Source organism: Anomaloglossus baeobatrachus, chromosome 2 (genome assembly GCF_048569485.1).
Source record: "Anomaloglossus baeobatrachus isolate aAnoBae1 chromosome 2, aAnoBae1.hap1, whole genome shotgun sequence".
NCBI classification, from domain to species: Eukaryota; Metazoa; Chordata; class Amphibia; order Anura; family Aromobatidae; genus Anomaloglossus; species Anomaloglossus baeobatrachus.
Genome location: NC_134354.1, coordinates 730,451,910 through 730,475,995, shown reverse-complemented (window position 1 = coordinate 730,475,995; position 24,086 = coordinate 730,451,910). Strand labels below are relative to the sequence as shown.

The 24,086-nt window shown below is 47.8% G+C and overlaps 1 protein-coding gene across 1 annotated transcript in view; it reads left to right on the top strand.

The window, feature by feature from the left end:
• CDK8 (cyclin dependent kinase 8) overlaps positions 1–24,086 on the top strand; it is a 137,505-nt gene that overhangs the window by 84,063 nt on the left and 29,356 nt on the right. Inside the window, exons 5-6 of the mRNA XM_075334632.1 lie at positions 16,546–16,603; positions 17,843–17,974. Coding sequence (XP_075190747.1) covers positions 16,546–16,603; positions 17,843–17,974 — 190 coding nt within the window. The remainder of the gene's footprint in view (positions 1–16,545; positions 16,604–17,842; positions 17,975–24,086) is intronic.

Here is a 24,086-nt window from a genome sequence, read left to right as displayed (position 1 = left end):
ATTTATGCTGCGGAGAAAAGAAACACAGTGGGCACGGGATTTCTAAAAATCCTTCCACTGTGCTTCTACTGCAGAGCGCAGCGTTATGGATGCAGGGAAAACACTCTGCGCCCAAAACGTTGCAAACCCTGATTGTGGGCACACAGCGTAAAATGCTACAATGGATGAATGGATAGATGTCAAACATATATAACGTCCCACCCCCCTGCATATTCTAAGCTGGCGCCCTTTAGTGCCTTTCATGTGACACTAAAGGATGCCTAGCCTTGTATTTAGCCCAAAAAAAAAAAAAAATAATTAAAATAAATGACGTGGGGTCCCCCCTATTTTTGATAGCCAGCTAGGGTAAAGCAGACAGCTGTAGCCTGCAAACCACAGCTGACAGCTTCATCTTGTCTGGTGATCAATTTGGAGGGCTCCCCAAGCTGTTTTTTTTTTTAATTATTTATAAATAAATAATTAAAAAAAAAAAAACAAACGTGGGGTCCCCCCAAATTAGATCACCAGCCAAGGTGAAGCTGACAGCTGGGGTCTGGTATTTTCAGGATGGGAAGAGCCATGGTTATTGGACTCTTCCCAGCCTAAAAATAGCAGGCCGCAGCCGCCCCAGAAGTGGCGCATCCATTAGATGCGCCAATTCTGGCGCTTCGCCCCAGCTCATCTCGCGCCCTGGTGCGTTGGCTAACGGGGTAATGAATGGGGTTGATACCAGGTGTGTAATGTCACCTGGCATCAAGCCCAGCAATTAGTTATGTCACGGCGTCTATCAGATACCCGACATAACTAATTGACAGTAATAAGAAAAAAAATTGACAACAAAAAAAAATTTATTTGAAAAAACACTCCCCAAAACATTCCCTGATTGACCAATTTATTGAAAAGAAAAAAAAAAATCCACTATAATCCATTTGGACGTCCCACGTCGCCTCTGGACCTTCTAGAATATGGGGGGCACGTTCAGGGAACGTATCCCCCATTTTCTAGGAGGGCAGACCCTCCATTTGAGGAGAGTAAGTGCAAAGAATCTGCACCTACTCTCCCCGGGTCACAGCCACAGACTCTGTGCAGCAGCCAGCGTCCTGAACACAGGAAGCTGACAGCCGCGCTCTGCACATGTGACCGGAGTCTGCAGAGAAGGAGCCGGAGGAGGGGGCCGCGGGGGATTAGCGCTCCGGTATGTATGACACCGGGGGACACCAGGGGGGGGGTAGGGGGGGACCCGGCAGGGCCTAGGGAGCAGGTTTCTGTCGTATGTGTTATGGCACATACGACAGAAACCATAGGAACACTGTAAATGCGGCCGGCGCGCTGCTGTGCTCTCCGATGCGCGCGGCCATCTTGGATTTTCGGGAGGGGGTTGGGGGTCGGGGGGGGCACTTTGGGGATACCGAGGGGACCGGAGGGAACCGGGAAAAAGATTTATCTCCCATCTGGCATGTTTGATCATGCCAGATGGGAGATAAATGATTTTTTACCGGCGCGGTCATTTACTATAACTTGATGATCGGTATACGGTGTATACCGGTCATCAGGTGAGCGGGGACCGGAAAATCCGGCCCGAATCATGATCTCCAGGGTCTCAGCTACCCCCGGCAGCTGAGACCCCGGAAATTTTCTGACTCTGGGGGGCGCTAGACCCTTTTTTCCGACCGCCGTTTTAAAACGGCAGAAAGGAATAAGTACCCTTTTTTAGTGCCGTTTTAAAACGTAACGCGGTCGTAATGGGGTTAAGGTTGAATCGCATGCAGCATTTTTTTTTTTTTATTTCTTTTTAATATTTTTAATGACAAACTTACATCACAAATGCATGTTAGAAAAGTCACCAACCACAGTGTAGAAATTCTTAGTGGTTTTTTTTTTGTTAAAAAGGTTGTTACTTATTCTGTAGAGCGCTACACTGATTCTACGGACCCACCCCCCCCCCGCCCATTTACACTTCTGATTTTTCAGGAGGGGTCCATGCAAAATAGTGTTGAGTCTGTTGAAACAATCTGGCTTGATTCTCCTATCCGCATTCCTGTGGGATGCTGAAAATTCCAAGAAAATAAAGGTGGATTATTGAGACCTCAAGAGCAAGTACTGGCATATTGGGGACACGCAGCGGGGGCCCGGCAGTGGCCTGTTGTTCATTTTTGGTCTGGAGACGCAGTACATAATGGACACATTAGGTGCCTGGTTTGTATTATTTTCTAGGGTTCACTGCAGATTGTTGGTGTTGAGGATTTTGTATTGGAAAATGTGAATGCTAAAATGTGTTCTCATGTACATAAATAATCTCTGATCCGTTTTCTCTTGTGAGGTCTGGGACCCCCCGCTGAGGTGGCCACTCATGTAATGTTCTGTTGAAACAGAATAAATTTCAAGTCCTCTTCTTATTCAACGCTTCTAAGCATTGAAGAAGAAAAAGGAGTGACTAGTGTTGGGGTTTATTTGGGCCCCGAAGCAATACTGCTGCCTTCTCTGGGGTTGTTTTTAAAGGGAATCTGTCACCAGGTTTTTGCCTCCTAATCTTTGAGCAGCATAATGTAGGGGCAGAGAACCTGATTCCAGCAATGTCATTTACTTGGCAGCTTAGTGTAGTTGTGATGAAATCACACTTTAATTAGATTATCACACAGGACTACTTGGTGAGCTTCCAGGTAATACAGCATATTCAAGTGCTCTGTATAACTTCTAGATCTGCAGCAGAGAAAACATCATTTATTTTATCAAAATACAGCCCAGTAAGTGACACATCGCTGCAATCAGGGTCTCTATCTCTACGTTGTGTTGCTCTCAGATGGGGGAGCAAAAACCTGGTGCCAGATTCCCTTTGAGTTGGTGTATACTTTGGGAATGGGGTTTCTGACCGTGGCAATGGCCTCTGACAAATTTCACAAATTATTAGTTATAGCAAAATTAATAAGATACTTTTTGGATTATTTTGCACATTTGCCATTTTTAGGAAAATAAGAAAAAACTGTTTGGAGGATGTCTACACCATTAATTATGTTATTAAAAAAAATTACTGCTGTCTAAAATCAGACACGTCAATCAACATTTCTCCTGACGCTCAGTTGTCAGAGGGGTCTCCATAGCCATTCGACTGTTGGCTAAAACCCTCTTAGTGGGTTCATCTGACAGAAGGCCCTCATGCATATTAGGCTAAAGTGTAACTTGTATCCTTATCTCATTTGCTAAAAATCTGGAAGAAATCCGTATTTGGCATTTGCACATCCATTGCGTTCTTTGAACACTGTAAGGATGAACCCTTTAACAACCAAAAGCCATAACCTTATGGCTTTGTCCTGGGGGCGTTAACCCCCCTACCGTTGTAAATTAATGGCTTGGGGTTAAAGTGACTGGTATCTAGGGTATCTTGCAGAGGCTGCTTGGGTCTCCAGCTGCCCTTTCTTTTACTGGCTAAAGTGAGCATTATGCCTTGAAAAGACAAATCTGCATTTCAAAGCTGTCAGACCGTAGCACACACATCACATCTACCAAAGAATCCTGGCACAGCAGGCATTTATCCCCTGTAACTGGGGCTCCCATAGATGCCACAGTTGCCGAGGGAAAAAAAATAGTCAAGGAAAAAATGTTCCCCAGAGATCTTTTTCGATTTTATACGTGTATGAAACTTAAATATTGTAAAAAAAAAAATTAAAAAAAATGGAAAACACAGATTTAATCCTGGTACCCCTATTCTTCTTCAGACATTCCAACTTTCTTTGTCGCTCCTAATTGGGAGACCCAGACAATTGGGTGTATAGCTACTGCCTCCGGAGGCCACACAAAGTATTACACTTAAAAGTGTAAGGCCCCTCCCCTTCTGGCTATACACCCTCCCGTGGGATCACGGGCTCCTCAGTTTTCATGCTTTGTGCGAAGGAGGCACACATACACGCATAGCTCCACTGTTTAGTCAGCAGCAGCTGCTGACTATGTCGGATGGAAGAAAAGAGGGCCCATACTAGGGCCCCCAGCATGCTCCCTTCTCACCCCACTTTTTGTCGGCTGTGTTTGTTAAGGTTGAGGTACCCATTGCGGGTACGGAGGCTGGAGCCCACATGCTGCATCCTTCCCCATCCCCCTTCGGGCTCTGGGTGAAGTGGGATTTTACCGGTCTCCAGGCACTGAGACCGTGCTCCATCCACAGCCCCTGGAGAATCTGCTGGAATGGAGCTGAGTATCGTCAGGGACAGGCCCTGCTACGTCAAGGTACTCTGTGTCCCCGTACATATCGCGCGCACACCGCAGCATTGCTGGGTGTGTTAGTGCGCCGGGGACAACAGCGCTGCGCGCTGGTGCCATTCCTATCTACAGCTCTGCTGAGAGGGGACATGTATTTGAAACTGCCGCGCGGCCGCTGTTGTCAGTTTTTAGCGCTGCGGCGCGGCTGGGACTTGTGGTGCGCCGGGGACTTCCGCGCTGGCCGTGCATATATGACGGCCGCGCTTATTACTCGAGTCCCCGGCTTTTTGCGGCCTAGTTTCGTTTCGTTCCCGCCCCCAGGCCTGCCAGTCAGGGGAAGGGCGGGACGCTGTACAGAATGTCAGCGCAGAGGGCTGGAGTCTGCTTTGCATACTCCAGCCCTCACACTGGGCACAGTGGGACGCCAGTTTCCCGCACTTTGTTTGAGGCACGCCCACGGTCCGCCCCTCTTCACAGGACGCCGGCAGCCATTCCTGTGTGCAGTCTGAGCTGGAGAGAGGAGACTGGGAGACCCAGACACGGGATTCTGGTGCCCACACACCCGCTTTTCAGCGGGCGGTAAGCTGCCCTCAAGGGCTGACCCCCACTGGTGCCGAAGTGTATATTTGTATTTTATGCTTGCAGCTATACATTGCACTGTACGGTCGCTGGGGATTCTCTGCTATATATCCTCCTAGATTTCTCAGAGGACACAACAGCATGTCGACCGCAAAAAGCAAAGGTGCCAAGGCACAGGCTTTTTATGCTGCTTGTACCGCATGTGGGGCTGTTCTACCGGCAGGTTCCACTGACCCCCACTGTGTGCAGTGCTCGGCCCCTGTGGCACTTGCTCGGCCGGGGCCTCTGCTGGAGGTGACCCAGGCAGAACCTCCTGTGAATACTGTCCAGGTGACAGGGACGGAGTTTGCAGTCTTTGCTGACAGATTGTCTGTGACTATGACTAAAATTCTTGAAACATTGCAGTCTAGACCAGTAACTCACATGGACACTGTTAACTCATTGCTCCCTGGTCCCCCTCAGTTGGAACAGCTCCGGGATCCGGGGGCGTCTCTTGCATCCCAGGGTGATGGCTCTGACACGGACGACAGTCCCAGACAGCCTAAGCGAGCTTGCTATGAGCGGCCCTCGACTTCATCACACTGGTCAGGGTCCCAGCAGGAGGACTCTGTATGATGAGGCGGAGGTAGCTGATCAGGATTCTGATCCTGAGACCGCTCTCAATTTGGATACACCCGATGGTGACGTCATAGTGAATGATCTTATAGCGTCCATCAATAAAATGTTGGACATTTCTCCCCCTCCTCCTCCTGCGGAGGAGACAGCTTCACAGCAGGAGAAATTCCATTTCAGGTATCCCAAGCGTAAATTAAGTGTATTTCTGGACCACTCTGACTTTAGAGAGGCAATCCAGAAACACCACGCTTATCCGGATAAGCGTTTTTCCAAACGGCTTAAGGATACACGTTATCCTTTTCCCCCGGACGTGGTCAAGGGCTGGACCCAGTGTCCCAAAGTAGATCCTCCAATCTCCAGGCTTGCAGCTAGATCCTTAGTTGCAGTGGAAGATGGGGCGGCACTTAAAGATGCCACTGACAGGCAGATGGAGCTCTGGTTGAAATCCATCTATGAAGCTATTGGCGCGTCATTGGCTCCGGCATTCGCAGCCGTATGGGCACTCCAAGCTATTTCAGCTGGTCTTGCACAGATTGACACGGTCACACGTACATCTGCTCCGCAGGTGGCACCCTTAACATCTCAAATGTCTGCATTTGCGTCTTACGCGATTAATGCTGTCCTAGACTCTACGAGCCGTACGGCAGTGGCGTCCGCCAACTCCGTAGTTTTACGCAGAGCCTTGTGGTTAAGAGAATGGAAGGCAGATTCTGCTTCCAAAAAGTGTTTAACCAGTTTGCCATTTTCTCGTGACCGACTGTTTGGGGAGCGCTTAGATGAAATCATTAAGCACTCCAAGGGTAAAGATTCATCCTTACCTCAGCCCAGACAAAACAAACCCCAACAGAGGAGAGGACAGTCGGGGTTTCGGTCCTTTCGAGGCTCAGGCAGGTCCCAATTCTCCTCGTCCAAAAGGACTCATAAGGATCAGAGGAGCGCAGATTCTTGGCGGACTCAGTCACGCCCAAAAAAGACAGCCGGAAGACCCGCTACCAAGGCGGCTTCCTCATGACTTTCGGCCTCCTCTCTCCGCATCCTCGGTCGGTGGCAGGCTCTCCCGCTTTGGCGACATTTGGCTGCCACACGTCACAGACCGTTGTGTGAGAGACATTCTGTCTCACGGGTACAGGATAGAGTTCAGCTCTCGTCCTCCAACTCGCTTCTTCAGAACTTCTCCACCTCCCGACCGAGCCGATGCTCTGCGGCTAGCGGTGTCCACTCTAAAAGCGGAAGGAGTGGTGACCCCCGTTCCTCTTCAGGAACAAGGTCACGGTTTTTACTCCAACTTGTTTGTGGTGCCAAAAAAGGACGGGTCATTCCGTCCTGTTCTGGATCTAAAACTGCTCAACAAGCACGTAAAAACCAGGCGGTTCCGAATGGAATCCCTTCGCTCCGTCATCGCCTCAATGTCTCAAGGAGATTTCCTAGCATCAATAGACATCAAGGATGCTTATCTCCACGTGCCGATTGCTCCAGAGCACCAGCGTTTTCTACACTTTGTTATAGGAGACGAACATCTTCAGTTCGTAGCCCTGCCTTTCGGGCTGGCGACAGCCCCACGTGTCTTCACCAAGGTCATGGCAGCAGTAGTAGCAGTCCTGCACTCTCAAGGTCACTCTGTGATCCCGTATTTGGACGATCTACTGGTCAAGGCACCCTCTCAAGAGGCATGCCAACACAGCCTGAACGTTGCGCTGGAGACTCTCCAGAGTTTCGGGTGGATCATCAACTTTTCAAAGTCAAATCTAACTCCGACCCAATCGCTAACATATCTTGGCATGGAGTTTCATACTCTCTCAGCGATAGTGAAGCTTCCGCTGGACAAGCAGCGTTCACTACAGACAGGGGTGCAATCTCTCCTTCAGGGCCAGTCGCACCCCTTGAGACGCCTCATGCACTTCTTGGGGAAGATGGTAGCAGCAATGGAGGCAGTCCCTTTCGCGCAGTTTCATCTCCGTCCACTACAATGGGACATTCTCCGCCAATGGGACGGGAAGTCGACGTCCCTCGACAGAGACGTCTCCCTTTCTCAGGCGGCCAAGGAATCTCTTCGGTGGTGGCTTCTTCCCACCGCTTTGTCGAAAGGAAAGTCCTTTCTACCCCCATCCTGGGAGGTAGTCACGACAGATGCGAGTCTATCAGGGTGGGGAGCAGTGTTTCTCCACCACAGGGCTCAAGGGACGTGGACTCAGGAAGAGTCCACCCTTCAGATCAATGTTCTAGAAATCAGAGCAGTGTATCTTGCCCTACAAGCCTTCCAGCAGTGGCTGGAAGGCAAGCAGATCCGAATTCAGTCGGACAACTCCACAGCGGTAGCGTACATCAACCACCAAGGTGGAACACGCAGTCGGCAAGCCTTCCAGGAAGTCCGACGGATTCTGACGTGGGTGGAAGACACGGCTTCCACCATATCCGCAGTTCACATCCCAGGCGTGGAAAACTGGGAAGCAGACTTCCTCAGTCGCCAGGGTATGGACGCAGGGGAATGGTCCCTTCACCCGGACGTGTTTCAGGAGATCTGTCACCGCTGGGGGATGCCGGACGTCGACCTGATGGCGTCACGGCACAACAACAAGGTCCCGGCTTTCATGGCACGGTCTCACGATCACCGAGCTTTGGCGGCAGACGCCTTAGTTCAAGATTGGTCGCAGTTCCGGCTACCTTATGTGTTCCCACCTCTGGCACTGTTGCCCAGAGTGCTGCGCAAGATCAGGGCCGACTGCCGTCGCGCCATCCTCGTCGCTCCAGACTGGCCGAGGAGATCGTGGTACCCAGATCTGTGGCACCTCACGGTAGGCCAACCATGGACACTACCAGAACGACCAGACTTGCTATCTCAAGGGCCGTTTTTCCACCTGAATTCTGCTGCCCTGAACCTGACTGTGTGGCCATTGAGTCCTGGATCCTAGCGTCTTCAGGATTATCTCGAAGGGTTATTACCACCATGAGACAGGCTAGAAAACCATCCTCCGCCAAGATCTACCACAGGACGTGGAAGATATTCTTATCTTGGTGCGCTGCTCAGGGAGTTTCTCCCTGGCCTTTTGCATTGCCTACTTTTCTTTCCTTCCTGCAATCCGGGTTGGAAAAAGGTTTGTCGCTCAGCTCCCTTAAAGGACAAGTCTCAGCGCTATCTGTATTTTTTCAGAAACGCCTAGCACGACTTGCTCAGGTACGCACGTTCCTGCAAGGAGTTTGTCATATCGTCCCTCCTTACAAGCGACCGTTAGAGCCCTGGGATCTGGACAAGGTTCTAATTGCTCTCCAGAAGCCGCCTTTCGAGCCTATGAAGGATGTTTCCCTTTCTCGTCTTTCACAGAAAGTGGCCTTTCTAGTAGCGGTCTAGTCTCTTCGGAGAGTGTCCGAGCTAGCTGCGCTCTCATGCAAATCTCCCTTCCTGGTGTTTCACCAGGACAAGGTGGTTCTACGTCCGATTCCTGAGTTTCTCCCTAAGGTGGTATCCCCCTTTCATCTCAATCAGGATGTCACATTACCTTCCTTGTGTCCTCATCCAGTTCATCAATTTGAGAAAGGTTTGCATTTGTTGGATCTGGTCAGAGCACTCAGGATCTACATTTCCCGCACGGCGCCCTTTCGCCGCTCGGATGCACTCTTTGTCCTTGTCGCTGGTCAGCGTAAAGGGTCGCAAGCTTCCAAATCCACTCTGGCTCGGTGGATCAAGGAACCAATTCTTGAAACCTACCGTTCTGCGGGGCTTCCGGTTCCTTCAGGGCTGAAGGCCCATTCTACCAGAGCCGTGGGTGCGTCCTGGGCATTACGGCACCAGGCTACGGCTCAGCAGGTGTGCCAGGCGGCTACCTGGTCGAGTCTGCACACCTTTACCAAGCATTATCAGGTGCATACCTACGCTTCGGCGGACGCCAGCCTAGGTAGACAAGTCCTTCAGGCGGCGGTTGCCCACCTGTAGGACAGGGCTGTTTGACGGCCCTATCACGAGGTATTCTTTTACCCACCCAGGGACTGCTTTTGGACGTCCCAATTGTCTGGGTCTCCCAATTAGGAGCGACAAAGAAGGGAATTTTGTTTACTTACCGTAAATTCCTTTTCTTCTAGCTCCAATTGGGAGACCCAGCACCCGCCCTGTTTTCTTAGGGATTTTTGTTTTTTTCGGGTACACATGTTGTTCATGTTGAATGGTTTCAGTTCTCCGATGTTCTTCGGATTGAATTTGTCTTTAAACCTGTTATTGGCTTTCCTCCTTCTTGCTTTTGCACTAAAACTGAGGAGCGCGTGATCCCACGGGAGGGTGTATAGCCAGAAGGGGAGGGGCCTTACACTTTTAAGTGTAATACTTTGTGTGGCCTCCGGAGGCAGTAGCTATACACCCAATTGTCTGGGTCTCCCAATTGGAGCTAGAAGAAAAGGAATTTACGGTAAGTAAACAAAATTCCCTTCTTCCCCATGACGAAGTAAACTGTGGAGAGAAAAAGCACAATAGGGTCTTACCCGGTATATATCCGGGGAAAATAAAAGGAATGCACTCACCTCAAGGAGTTGTGACAGTCACAACTCCTATGAAAGCTTATGTTGTTGGGATGAAATCTGCTGCAGCCCCCGTGGTTGATAACAGAGAACAATAGAGAAGGGGTTTATGCCGCGCTATTCATCAGGAAGAACAGAGATGATCACTGTTCCTTTATTGTAGCTTGTGTCTACGCGTTTCAGGAGCTCTGCTCCCTTCATCAGGACATACAGCACAAAAACAACATAACATATATTGAGATGTTGTTTTTGTGCTGTATGTCCTGATGAAGGGAGCAGAGCTCCTGAAATGCGTAGACACAAGCTACAATAAAGGAACATTGATCATCTCTCTGTTCTCCTTCCTGATGAATAGCGCGACATAAACCCCTTCTCTATTGTTCTGTTATCAACTTTCCCCATGAACACTATGTAGCCTTGTTGTATTATTGCTGTTCATAATGTCCATCTGAATGCTGAGCAGCTGCTGTGATTTATACCATGCATTATCAAGCTATCCCCAGGTCACATCAGATGCTCTGCATTCAAAGAGAAGGTGGACAGCAGCGTCTTCTGATCTCCGTACCCCTAAGGGCCGTTTCACACATTCTGCTTTTCCGTGGATCCGGCACACTCCAGTACAGTGTAATACAGTACAATGGCAGTGTCGCGACAAGCTCCGGTCACATGCTGTCATGTGACCGGAGCATGTGACCCGGAAGTTGCCGCTCTGCCATTGTACTGTATCACACTGTACTGGAGTGCGCCGGATCTGCCAATCTGGCAAAAAGCCGGATGTGTGAAACGGCCCTTTTATAGCTCCACTATTAGATCAGGAAAACAAAGTTTAGACACCAGGTTTGGTAAGGTAAGAGGCTGCTCACACTGCTGACCTAATACTGGAGGTACCAGTGGTGCTTGGTTAAGGGGCTGCTCAAATTGCTGTCCACCCTGTCTGAGCTGACACAGGACAGCAGTATAAGCAGCCACGTCTTACCTCAGTACTCCTGGTATCTCCACTATTAGCTCAAAAAGACATGGTGGAGACATCAGGGGTGCTGAGGTAAGCAGTGTAGGCTGCCTGTTCTCATCACGGTACTCCTGCTATCGCCAAGACAGGGAGGACAGCAGTGTGAGCAGCCTCTTCTTACCTTAGCATTCCTGCCATCTCCTGTATTAGATCAGGATATCCACTGGGAGAACATCTTTGTACACATGGAGGGAGCAGTTTCCTACTCTACATGCTCACATGGGCCTTTGCTATTAGCATTTTAGGACCGGTTTCTGTAACAAATGGCAGCTATTTTAATTTACTACTGGGCTTGGTTCATAGACTAAACAAGTTTGACTTTCTATATAAAGGTATTTAGATGTTTTACTTATGGCATTCTTTCTTTTTTTTTTTTTTTTTTTTTTAGGACCATAAAGTATTTCATATTACACAAAATGTTATAATTGGGGATAATCTAATACCTCAAATATTCGGCTTCGCGAATATCCGACGAATAGGTCACCGCTATGTGACTATTCGATGCGCAATGTAAGTCTATGGGAAGCCCTAATAGTTCCGAATAGTTATTATTCGGGTTCCCCATAGACTTACATTGGGCATCGAATATAGCGGCGACCTATTGGCAATTATTCGCGAAGCCGAATATTTGAGGTATTCGATCATCCCTAGTTATGTGTAGAAAAGAGAAATCGCCGCACCTTAGTGTTTTGCAGTACTATATTTTGAATATAGCGCAAGTTTTGTTATAAGATCGTCAAAGAACCAAAATCTGCTAGCGATCAGTAGCTAGCCTGTAAGTCACTCCGCAAAGCTAACCAGGCAAGCCACTTCTCCCGCCTACGGGCAAATTTAAGTCTGGACTCCCAGCGGTGCCGACCTGTACGACAAAGAGACATTAGACTTTGCACCTGCCTAGACAATGTGCTGCTGTACTAGTAATGAGAACTAATCCGATTTGAGCGGTTGAGAGGCTTATCACCTCCGGTAGTAATGCTGGAATAGTTGGCCTTGCGGTCGGATTGTTGAGCACTTCAGCTGCACCTGTGGTTCATATCAGGTCACACCTTTGTTTGCCTTTTAACGTGGCAATTTATTTTTTATGCACTCGGCACATTGGCAGTTTTATGTAACATGTAAATTCGGTGAGCTAAACTAATGAAGAAGAAGAAGAAAACAGTGTATTAGGGGCTGAGTTAATAGTGTATAATTGGTTGTGATTTATTTATTTATTTTTTTTTGGTTTTAAACATCTATAAAAACGTGTTCAAAAGGTCAAAAGTAATTTAGATTTAAGCCCTGAAAATGACATCTCAGCCCACAGAAAACAAGCCCCCACTTGGCTCCATTATTGGAAAAGCTAAAGCTGTCAGAATAAAGCAATGCAAGTTCTAATTTTATTTCTATAAAATTTTTTTGTGTGAAAGAGGCAAAACCTAAAAAAAGCCACAAGACCCTGTGCGCACGCTGCGTTTTTTGTCGCAGATTTGCTGCGGTTTTGCCGCAGAAAAGATGCTGTTTTTGTTCATAACCTTTCTGCAGTCCTTCCCCAGCAAAATCTATCGGAAAACCAAAATGCTGAGCGCACACTGCGTTTTTTTTTTTTTTCTATAGGTTTTGCTGCAGAATTTCTGCAGAAAAAAAGTAGCATGTCACTTCTTTTCTGCAGGTGCCTGCGTTTTTGCCATAGATAATGGGAAAAAAAAACGCAGGGACCAACTCGCGGCAAACCGTGAGTTTGTTTTTACCGCGGGTCTGGAATTCTGCCAGAGGCTGCGTATTTTTCTTGAGAAGCAAATTTCCCAGTGCGCACAGACCCTAAACATGGTATCACTGTAATTGTAGGGCGGCACGGTGACTCAGTGGTTAGCACTGCAGCGTTGCAGTGGTGGGGTCTTTGGTTCAAATCCCACCTAGGACACCATCTGCAAGGAGTTTGTATGTTCTCCCCGTGTTTGCGTGGGTTTCCTCCGGGTTCTCCGGTTTCCCCCCACACTCCAAAGACATACAGATAGGGACTCTAGATTGTGAGCCCCAATGGGGACAGTGTTGCCAATGTACCTTATTTTTCGGACTAGAAGACACACCGGACCATAAGACGCCCCCTGGTTTTAGAGGAGGAAAATGGGAAATAAAATTTTAAGCAAAAAAATGTGGTCATGACACACTTATGGGGCGAGGATCTGCTCCTGACACTGTTATGGGGTAATGTCCTGCTCATATACTCCCCAGCGCTGCTCATATACTCCCCAGCGCTGCTCATATACTCCCCAGCGCTGCTCATATACTCCCCAGCGCTGCTCATATACCCCCATCATCCTGGTGTATGGCCGCATCCTGTGGCACATAAAAAAAAAAAATAAACGTTCATACTCACCTTACCTCACCTCACTCCCTGCAGCATCGCTCCTATTACCGTCTGTCAGCGGCAGCGCCGCTGAGTGGAGCCATCCCCGTTCCCCTGCAGCATCGCAATCTCCTCCTGTCTGTCCCATGTGGACACGTGCGCACAGCAATTATGTCATCGCTGTGCGCGGCGCTAGTCTCCACGCAACTCAGCTGACCGGCACAGACTGGAGGAGATCGCGGTGCTGCAGGGGAACGGTGAGTATGCCGTACTGATTCATTGCACCTCGCGCTGATGATGATGTGCGGGGGGCAGTGAATACAGCCTCACATGATCACTCCAGGCTGCAGTTGCCAGGGGTGATCATGCGGGCCGGCTGTTTATCCCTTGCCCATCACTCCGCCCACCTGTCGGTGCCAGCTTCAGCGCTGAGAGATGATGGGCGTTCATATTAAATGAGCGGGTCCATGTGGTCACGGCAGGCTGCTACTGACCCGCTCCACCGCAGCACCCTCATTCCCCGCAGCCCTATATTCAGACCATAAGACGCACCGCCCACTTTCCCCCAACATTTGGGGGGAAAAAAAGTGCGTCTTATGGTCCGAAAAATACGGTATGTAAAGCGATGTGGAGTTAATAGCGCTATATAAATGAATAAAATTTATTATTTATTGTTGTACTGACCTGAGGAATAAAGCGGTCTTATCAAGTTTACTGCACGGTGAACGGCGTAACACACTGAAAAATACTAAATTGCGTTTTTGATGTTCTCAATAATCGGAATAAAAGAGATGAAGAAAAGTTACGTATCTGGAAATTAAGACAGACAAAAACATCTACTCAGCCTGCAAAAAAACAAGCCCTCACATGACTGTCGACAGAAAAATGAAAAAAATTATAGCGGTCAAAGTATAGTGATGCAAAAAACTAAAGTGTTTGTGTGTAATAGTAGCTAAACCTAAAAGCACAATATAAACTTGGTGTCGCTGTAATGGCACCGAAACGAAGAATTAAACTGTCTTATTTATACCACACGGTGAATGGCATAAAGAATATGTAAAATTAAATTGCTGTTGATTTGTTTATTCTGCTTCCCAAAGATCGCAATAATACTCTACTCATATTTATTCTGCGCTCTGCACTGAGCATGTACATCGGGGTTTTCGGGTAAATCTCGGAAATACAGGATTCAGACGAAGCCCATTAGTGAAGAGTCACTATAATAAGGCAGACAGAGCCACTTTGGACTGTGTCCGGCCTAAGATCCAGCAGTGTCTATCTCTTTAAGCTTTCATAATAGTGCGGTCAACCAGTTTTGGACAAATCTGAAAAGATTGACACCACCGAAATGAGGTCAGAATCCAAAGTATCATCTTGCATCATTATAGTGAATGGATCCCTCCGGGGTGTTCTGAGTCACTTCATTGGGAGATTCAGATGGAAACCTTGATGTAAGTGCTCAGCATAGAGCACCGGATAAATGTGGTCCAAAATGTCCTGTAAAATGTTCACAGTAAAAACTTTGACTCCTTCCACACAAAAAAAAAACAAAGTCTACACTCTTGTCTGTCATTGGAAATATAGGGAGCTTCAATGTTACACATAAGGCCGCTTTCACACTGCTTTCTTCTCACCATTCAGTGGTCCTGTCGGGTCTTCCGTCCGAACCCCTTGCAAAATGGGATTAGGATGTATACGCCAACAGGGCCACTGACTTTAATCGTCCAGATAGTCACCGTGTGCTCTGTCATGCACCCTTTTGGGGGTATACACTTACTGGAGGTGGACAACCAGATGCTGTTTTGCAGGGAATTCGGACAGAAGACCCGATTGGGCCACGGAACGGGAACACAATCGCAGTGCGAAAGGACCCATCACAAAGTCTCTGGAAAAGCACCATGGCTTCCTCCAAAAAAGAAATCCTGCAAACTCTGCGCTCCCTAATACAATGTCCCCCTTCTTCGGAGCTCCATAGTGCGCTTAAATCACATTTTACATCCACATCTTTAGTATTTCTGTGTTGGAGAGCCCGCTTAATTTATTGGGTATGTGTTTCCAGAAGCACAAGCTAGGCAGAATCTGTAGGCACTACAATGTACAGGCACTAAAATGCTATATTTCTAATTTTCACTCAGCCACATCTAATGCTGCTTATTTCTGGAAAACACTCAGTCAAAATCCTCACCAAACCTGCAGTTACATTCCTAGAGGGCTGTTGTTTCCAAAATGGGGTCACTTGAGGAATCATTCTGCTCTTCTGGCACTTAGGGGCTCTGGATATGGAGTCCACAAGCTCCAAGGATCAAATAGTGCTCCTTCCCTCCGGAGTCTGTGGCTGAGCATTACTATTTAGCCACCTGCTCAGCCGAAATTGTGTGGATTTCTTCAGCTCTGGAACCTCACAAGCTCTGACATGGCAGCTGCAAACCGAAACGTCAAAATCTGTAATATTCATGGCTTTGCTTGAAAAATAGTTCCAGATTTACATGTAGGGTATTGTTACTTAGGAAAAATTACACAACAAACTGTGGTCAATCTTTTTTTTTTTTTTTTTTTCTTTTTCCTATTAACTATAAAACTTTAACAACTTGGGCGTAAAACATCATTTTAGTGGTAAAAATGTAATTATTCATTCTTCATTGCCCATGTTATGTTTGCATGCTCACTGCACCTCTAGGATAGTAATGATCTAGAACTTCATGACTCTTTTGGGAGACGCGGGCCGCCAACGGGACTCTTGGGGAGACGCGGAGCGCCAACGGGACTCTTGGGGAGACGCGGGGCGCCAACGGGACTCTTGGGGAGACGCGGGGCGCCAACGGGACTCTTGGGGAGACGCGGGGAGCCAACGGGACTCTTGGGGAGACGCGGGCCGCCAACGGGACTCTTGGGGAGACGCGGGCCGCCAACGGGACTCTTGGGGAGACGCGGGCCGCCAACGGGACTCTTTTGGGAGCCGCGAGCCGCCAACGGGACTCTTTTGGGAGCCGCGAGCCGCCAACGGGACTCTTTTGGGAGACTCGAGCCGCCAACGGGACTCTTTTGGGAGACTCGAGCCGCCAACGGGACTCTTTTGGGAGACTCGAGCCGCCAACGGGACTCTTTTGGGAGACTCGAGCCGCCAACGGGACTCTCTTGGGAGACGCGGGCCGCCAACTCGACTCTTTGGGAGACGCGGGCCGCCAACTCGACTCTTTGGGAGACGCGGGCCGCCAACTCGACTCTTTGGGAGACGCGGGCCGCCAACTCGACTCTTTGGGAGACGCGGGCCGCCAACTCGACTTTTTAATTGTTGTTCTGTAAACCTGTAACACTGATCATATTCTATTCTTCTCTTACACAGAAACCCGCTAATATTTTAGTCATGGGTGAAGGTCCGGAACGAGGACGAGTAAAAATAGGTTTGTAAAAAAAAAATTTAAATCAGCCTTGTTTCATATCTCTAAAATGTCAAGGAGACTTTGTGTAGAAAATGGATTTTCCTTTGTACCCTGCTATATCCAGTTATCAGACTGCTAAACTGTTTGACACCATTAGTAAAGCTCTGCTATTAATAACTGGATTACCAAGATGCAGGAATGTGGGGATTCAGAATTTGTAAAGTGCGTGGTTGGGGGTTTTATTGTAGTTTCTTGTGATAATTAAACCGTTTTGCCCCGTTCCATACTGTGTATAGATGTGATCAGGCAGTATGGTGTTACCCTGAGCTGAATCTGTAGTGCTGGTTCACGTTAAAAGCCAAGTACACAAAAAAAAAAAAATTCTGTGCATAATTTACCAACTTTTCGTAATTAAATTTACCATTCAGAATTTGTCCTTTAATTAGCTTAGTACATATGCAAAATATTAGAAATCCATCAGAGCTCCCTTTCCTTTGTTAGAGATAGCAGATCTATATTGGAGAGGTGGAAAATATCTTCAGTTTGGACACTAGAGGTTTAGAGCAACTTTATTGGCTAAAGATAACCTTAACACATGTAAAAAATATCGCTTTTTCCATGTTTAAAGGGAACTTGCTGCGTGATTCATGAAATGCAGCTAGGTATAATAATTTTTTGAACTCTCTAGAGTTTAACAAAATAATATTCTTTGAAGAGCCAAGATTAGTCCAGCAACAACCCGGTCCTGTTCGGTTTCTGTCGAAGCTCTTACAGGGAATCTGTCGGCAGGTTTTTGCTATATAATCTGTTAACATGTAGAGGTTAATACAGATTTCAGCAATGCATCTATTATCAAGTGCCGTGTTATTTTGCAATGATTGTTTTAGCTTCAGGTGATTATCATTGCTTGGACTACTAGCTAGTGTGACCATACCTCTTCCTATGATAAGCATCTCACGGTCTATAGACATTGTACATTGTGTTGGCAGGAGCAGCTTTCTAACGTCTGCAGCATTGCCAAATCTAAAGCACTGCACTGAGTAAACTAATTTATAAATCGTTGGATTCAGGATCTTTGCCTGTATCATGCTGCTCTTAGATGAAGTAGCAAAAACCTGCTGACAGATTCCCTTTTAAAAAGGCACAAGGGCCTTAAAATGGGGCTTATTACAGTGTTCACACAAAATCCATAAACGCACAAGTAATGGCTAATAGGTCTGAACTTGCTTAACTCATGCTCATTTCTTTTGTCTTTTGCAGCGGACATGGGATTCGCCCGGTTATTTAATTCACCTTTAAAGCCTTTAGCTGATTTAGATCCCGTAGTTGTTACTTTCTGGTATCGAGCTCCAGAGCTGCTCCTAGGAGCCAGACATTATACCAAAGCTATTGGTGAGTAGAGAAGATGGTCGTGGGTTAAGATCTAGATCTCCGATCCACACTCGCCTGTTAGCCGCACAATGCCACACTAGCCCGCGTTAAAGGGCCATACACGACCAATGATGTATAGGTACATCATTGGTAGTGAACTGGTTAATAAACCGTGTGGATTCTCTTTATTTTTAATAACCAGACAAAGTAAAACAGACAATTAGGGGCTTGTATTATCAGGTTTGGAAGGCCCATGGTTATTTGGCCCCTCCCAGCCTAAAAATAGCAGCCAACAGCTACCCCAGAAATTGCGCATCCATTGCGTCATTTCCGTGATTTGGCAACTGGCATCAAGCCCAGAGGTTAGTAATGGAAAGGAGTCTATCAGATATTCCCATTACTAACCCGGTAAGAGTAGAGTTAAAAAGACCACACACTTAATTTGAATATAGTCCCCCACTTTCCCTCATTCACCAATTTAATAATGAAAAATAAATCCTTGAAGTTCCGATGTAATCTAATGGTGTAATGTCCCATGACTACCCTCGAATCCTATGGAGCTGCTTTCGGAGAACGAGGCTCCATTGGTCACTCTCAATCAGCGGCAAGCACGGAATTTTTCACGAGCCGTATAGAATATACGGTAGAATATTGTTTAACGGGTACAATTTGTAGCAAACCCTGAGCTGTGAGAAGTATGGTCTGTACCAGTCTCAAATTCTGGATGTAGACCATTTTTCCTATACAACTGTAGAAGGCTATTTCTATACACTTTAATTATATATTTGTTGGGTGGGTTCACTTTAAGCTTCACCAACGCCTGTGATTATTTTGCTTCGGTTTTCGTTGCCATACTGAGATTCTGCCAAGCAAAAACTAAAAAGGTCACAAGAATCCACTCATTTCTTTTCTTAGGGAATTTCCTCTTTAATTATCATCATCTTTGAAATGTCAAAATGCAAATCCTAAAAGACGCATTTCATGAATATTACATTTTTTGTGCTCCTTGAGCTCTGCTCATTAATATAACTTTTTTTTTTTTTACCCTTAAAGGGAATCTGTCACCACATTTGACCTATCTAACATATCAATATTGGAATACAGGTTATAGAATACTGAAAAGTCCTAACTGTATGTGTCATACCAGAAGCCTTTTTATGGATAAATCATCTTTTAAGACTTTTGTTAATGAGCTCTTCCAGGCTATGAGCAGAACATTGCCCGGAAGATGGCACTGCCTCCTCAACTTCATTATCATATGTATTGCTTCCCATCAGTATCGCTTTGTTCCTCTGACATTCGGTGCTCGTCCGGAAATCTCGCGCCTGCGCACTCCCTCTGTGCCCCACTATGAGCACAGGCTTTAGTTACTTCCTCAGGTGTCGGCAGGTCACTGGTACTACCGCTCCCAGTCTTCTCCAGTGCCCAGAAACCTTGCATTATACACAAGTACCAGTGACTCACCAGCACCTGCGCAGAAGGAACATGAAGTTTGTCCATAGTAGGGCTGTACATGCAGCCATCCCATCCCATAGTAGGGCTATAGATTTTAGCCATCCCATAGTAGGGCTATAGATTCAGCCATCCCATAGTAGGCTATAGATTCAGCCATCCCATCCCATAGTAGGGCTATAGATTCAGCCATCCCATCCCATAGTAGGGCTATAGATTCAGCCATCCCATCCCATAGTAGGGCTATAGATTCAGCCATCCCATCCCATAGTAGGGCTATAGATTCAGCCATCCCATCCCATAGTAGGGCTATAGATTCAGCCATCCCATCCCATAGTAGGGCTATAGATTCAGCCATCCCATCCCATAGTAGGGCTATAGATTCAGCCATCCCATCCCATAGTAGGGCTATAGATTCAGCCATCCCATCCCATAGTAGGGCTATAGATTCAGCCATCCCATCCCATCCCATAGTAGGGCTATAGATTCAGCCATCCCATCCCATCCCATAGTAGGGCTATAGATTCAGCCATCCCATCCCATCCCATAGTAGGGCTATAGATTCAGCCATCCCATCCCATCCCATAGTAGGGCTATAGATTCAGCCATCCCATCCCATAGTAGGGCTATAGATTCAGCCATCCCATCCCATAGTAGGGCTATAGATTCAGCCATCCCATCCCATAGTAGGGCTATAGATTCAGCCATCCCATCCCATAGTAGGGCTATAGATTCAGCCATCCCATCCCATAGTAGGGCTATAGATTCAGCCATCCCATCCCATAGTAGGGCTATAGATTCAGCCATCCCATCCCATAGTAGGGCTATAGATTCAGCCATCCCATCCCATAGTAGGGCTATAGATTCAGCCATCCCATCCCATCCCATAGTAGGGCTATAGATTCAGCCATCCCATCCCATCCCATAGTAGGGCTATAGATTCAGCCATCCCATCCCATCCCATAGTAGGGCTATAGATTCAGCCATCCCATCCCATCCCATCCCATAGTAGGGCTATAGATTCAGCCATCCCATCCCATAGTAGGGCTATAGATTCAGCCATCCCATCCCATAGTAGGGCTATAGATTCAGCCATCCCATCCCATAGTAGGGCTATAGATTCAGCCATCCCATCCCATAGTAGGGCTATAGATTCAGCCATCCCATCCCATAGTAGGGCTATAGATTCAGCCATCCCATCCCATAGTAGGGCTATAGATTCAGCCATCCCATCCCATAGTAGGGCTATAGATTCAGCCATCCCATCCCATAGTAGGGCTATAGATTCAGCCATCCCATCCCATAGTAGGGCTATACATGCAGCCATCCCATCCCATAGTAGGGCTATACATGCAGCCATCCCATAGTATGGATATACATGCAGCCATCACTGCTGCGGCTAGTGATCGGCTGCAGCAGTCACATGGATGGCAGGCTGGTAATTGCTGCAGTGAACTAAACACTGAGTCTACCAAAATGGCAAAGATAAAAAGGAGTTAAGTTTAATTTTATTTCTTTATCATTCCTTATGGGAGACCCAGACCATGGGTGTATAGCTAGCGCCTCCGGAGGACACACAAAGCACTACACTCAAACGTGTAGCTCCTCCCTCCGGGCTATATACACCCCCTGGATGACAATCTACCCAGTTCAACGCTTTGTGTTCCAGGCTACATCAATCACCAGGGCGGAACTCACAGCCGTCTGGCGATGTTGGAGGTTCAACGAATCCTCCAGTGGACGGAGGACTCCAAGTCCACCATATCCGCAGTCCACATCCCCGGCGTGGAAAACTGGGAGGCCGATTATCTCAGCCGTCAAACCGTGGACGGCGGCGAGTGGGCCCTGCATCCGTCAGTGTTCAGATCAATCTGCCGCAAGTGGGGCACTCCGGAAGTAGATCTAATGGCTTCCCGGCACAACAACAAGGTTCCGGTTTACGTGGCTCGCTCACACGATCCTCAAGCCTTCGCAGCAGACGCACTGGTTCAGGATTGGTCTCAGTTCAGTCTGGCCTATGTGTTTCCCCCTCTAGCGCTCCTGCCCAGGGTTCTGCGCAAGATCCGAATGGAGGGCCGTCGAGTCATACTCATTGCTCCGGACTGGCCCAGGCGAGCCTGGTACCCAGACCTGCTCCGCCTGTCCGTAGAGGTGCCGTGGCATCTCCCGGACCGCCCAGACCTTCTCTCTCAAGGTCCGTTCTTCCGCCAGAATTCTGCGGCTCTCAGATTGACGGCGTGGCTCTTGAGTCCTGGATCCTGACGGCTTCAGGCATTCCCTCTGAGGTCATCTCCACCATGACTCAAGCTCGGAAGTCTTCCTCGGCTAAGACATACCACAGGACTTGGAGAATTTTCCTATCCTGGTGCCGCTCTTCCGGCCATGCTCCTTGGCCTTTTTCCTTGCCGACCATCCTGTCTTTTCTACAGTAAGGTCTACAGTTGGGTCTGTCCCTCAATTCCCTTAAGGGACAGGTGTCGGCTTTGTCGGTATTGTTCCAGCGGCGTATCGCCCGACTGGCTCAGGTGCGCACCTTCATGCAGGGCGCATCTCACATCATCCCTCCTTACCGACGGCCCTTGGATCCCTTGGACCTTAATCTGGTCCTCACGGCCTTACAGAAATCCCCTTTTGAGCCTCTCAGGGAGGTTCCTTTGTCTAGACTTTCACAGAAAGTTGTTTTTCTAGTAGCCATAACTTCTCTCAGGAGAGTTTCTGATTTGGCTGCGCTTTCTTCGGAATCCCCCTTTTTGGTGTTTCACCAAGACAAGGTGGTTCTGCGTCCGACTCCGGACTTTCTCCCTAAGGTGGTGTCTTCCTTCCACCTTAACCAGGACATTTCATTGCCCTCTCTTTGTCCGGCCCCTGTGCATCGCTTTGAGAAGGCGTTGCACACCTTGGATTTGGTGCGGGCGCTCCGAATCTGTGTCTTGCACCGCCGTTTTTCGGCGGAGCACCTCACTTTTTGTGCTAACCACGGGTCAGCGCAAGGGCCTCTCGGCATCTAAACCGACCCTGGCTCGTTGGGTTAGGTCGGCTATCGCCGATGCCTACCAGTGTTCTCAGGTGCCTCCCCCGCCGGGGATTAAGGCGCACTCGACTAGAGCTGTCGGTGCCTCCTGGGCTTTCAGGCACCAGGCTACGGCTCAGCAGGTGTGTCAGGCTGCCACTTGGTCCAGTCTGCACACTTTTTCTAAGCACTACCAAGTGCTTGCTCATGCTTCGGCAGATGCGAGCTTGGGCAGATGCATCCTTCAGGCGGCTGTCGCCCATTTGTGAAGTTAGGTTTTGCCTACTTCTCAGTTTAGTTTCTTTCCCACCCATGGACTGCTTTGGAACGTCCCATGGTCTGGGTCTCCCATAAGGAACGATAAAGAAAAAGAGAATTTTGTTTACTTACCGTAAATTCTTTTTCTTGTAGTTCCGACATGGGAGACCCAGCTTCCTCCCTGTTGCCTGTTGGCAGTTTTTTGTTCCGTGTGTTTCACGGCTGTTGTTAGTAGACAGAGTTCTGGTTTTGCCGAGTTTTACTCTCTCTACTTATGGGTGGATGTCCTCCTTCAGCTTTTGCACTGAACTGGGTAGATTGTCATCCAGGGGGTGTATATAGCCCGGAGGGAGGAGCTACACGTTTGAGTGTAGTGCTTTGTGTGTCCTCCGGAGGCGCTAGCTATACACCCATGGTCTGGGTCTCCCATGTCGGAACTACAAGAAAAAGAATTTACGGTAAGTAAACAAAATTCTCTTTTTTTTTTTTGCTCCTGCCATGGAAGTCTTAAAAAAAAAAAAAACGTAGTCAACCCCTTTTATGCATTGAAAATTTGTGCAGCTTTCTCAACACTTGTTTAAAGGGAAAATATCAGCGGGATATCACTCCCCAAACTATATGCACATGTAGCTTTTTCAAAGACCAGTCAAGGACACCTTTACACGATTAGTCCCTTCCTCTGTTAGAGACATCGGCTTTGGCATTAATATGCAAATGAGGCTGAAGAGCTATTTGTAGATCTGATGCCTCTGTCACTCCAGCTCTACACTGTGTGCAGAATTATTAGCAAAGTTGAATTTTAGAGGATTTTTTTTTATTATTGATTAACAACTGTGTTCTCAATCAACCCAAAAGACTCAGGTGCACAAGGGGGACATGTCATTATTTTTCATCTTTTAGACCTTTACTGGCCAGCCACGCTGTGGAGTAGTTGGATGCATGTGATGGAGCATTGTCCTGCATGAAAGTCGTGTTTCTTGAACGATACCGACTTCTTCCTGTACCACTGCTTGAAGAAGTTGTCTTCCAGAAACTGGCAGTAGGTCTGGGAGTTGAGCTTCACTCCATCCTCAACCCAAAAAGGTCCCACAAGTTCATGTTTGATGATACCAGCCCATACCAGTACCCCACCTCCACCTTGCTGGCGTCTGAGTGGGAGTGGAGCTCTCTGCCCTTTACTGATCCAGCCTCTGGCCCATCAAGAGTCACTCTCATTTCATCAGTCCATAAAACCTTTGAAAAATCAGTCTAAGATATTTCTTACAAGACAAAAGAATCACTGATCTCGGGGAGACCAGCGAGAGAAAACATTGCCGGCAGCCAACAAAGGCGCTCAAAACAGTGAAATCCTAGGTGCATTGCCCCCTGGGAAGTATGCAAATCAAAAAAGGTCAGTGGAGCCTCTGTTAGACT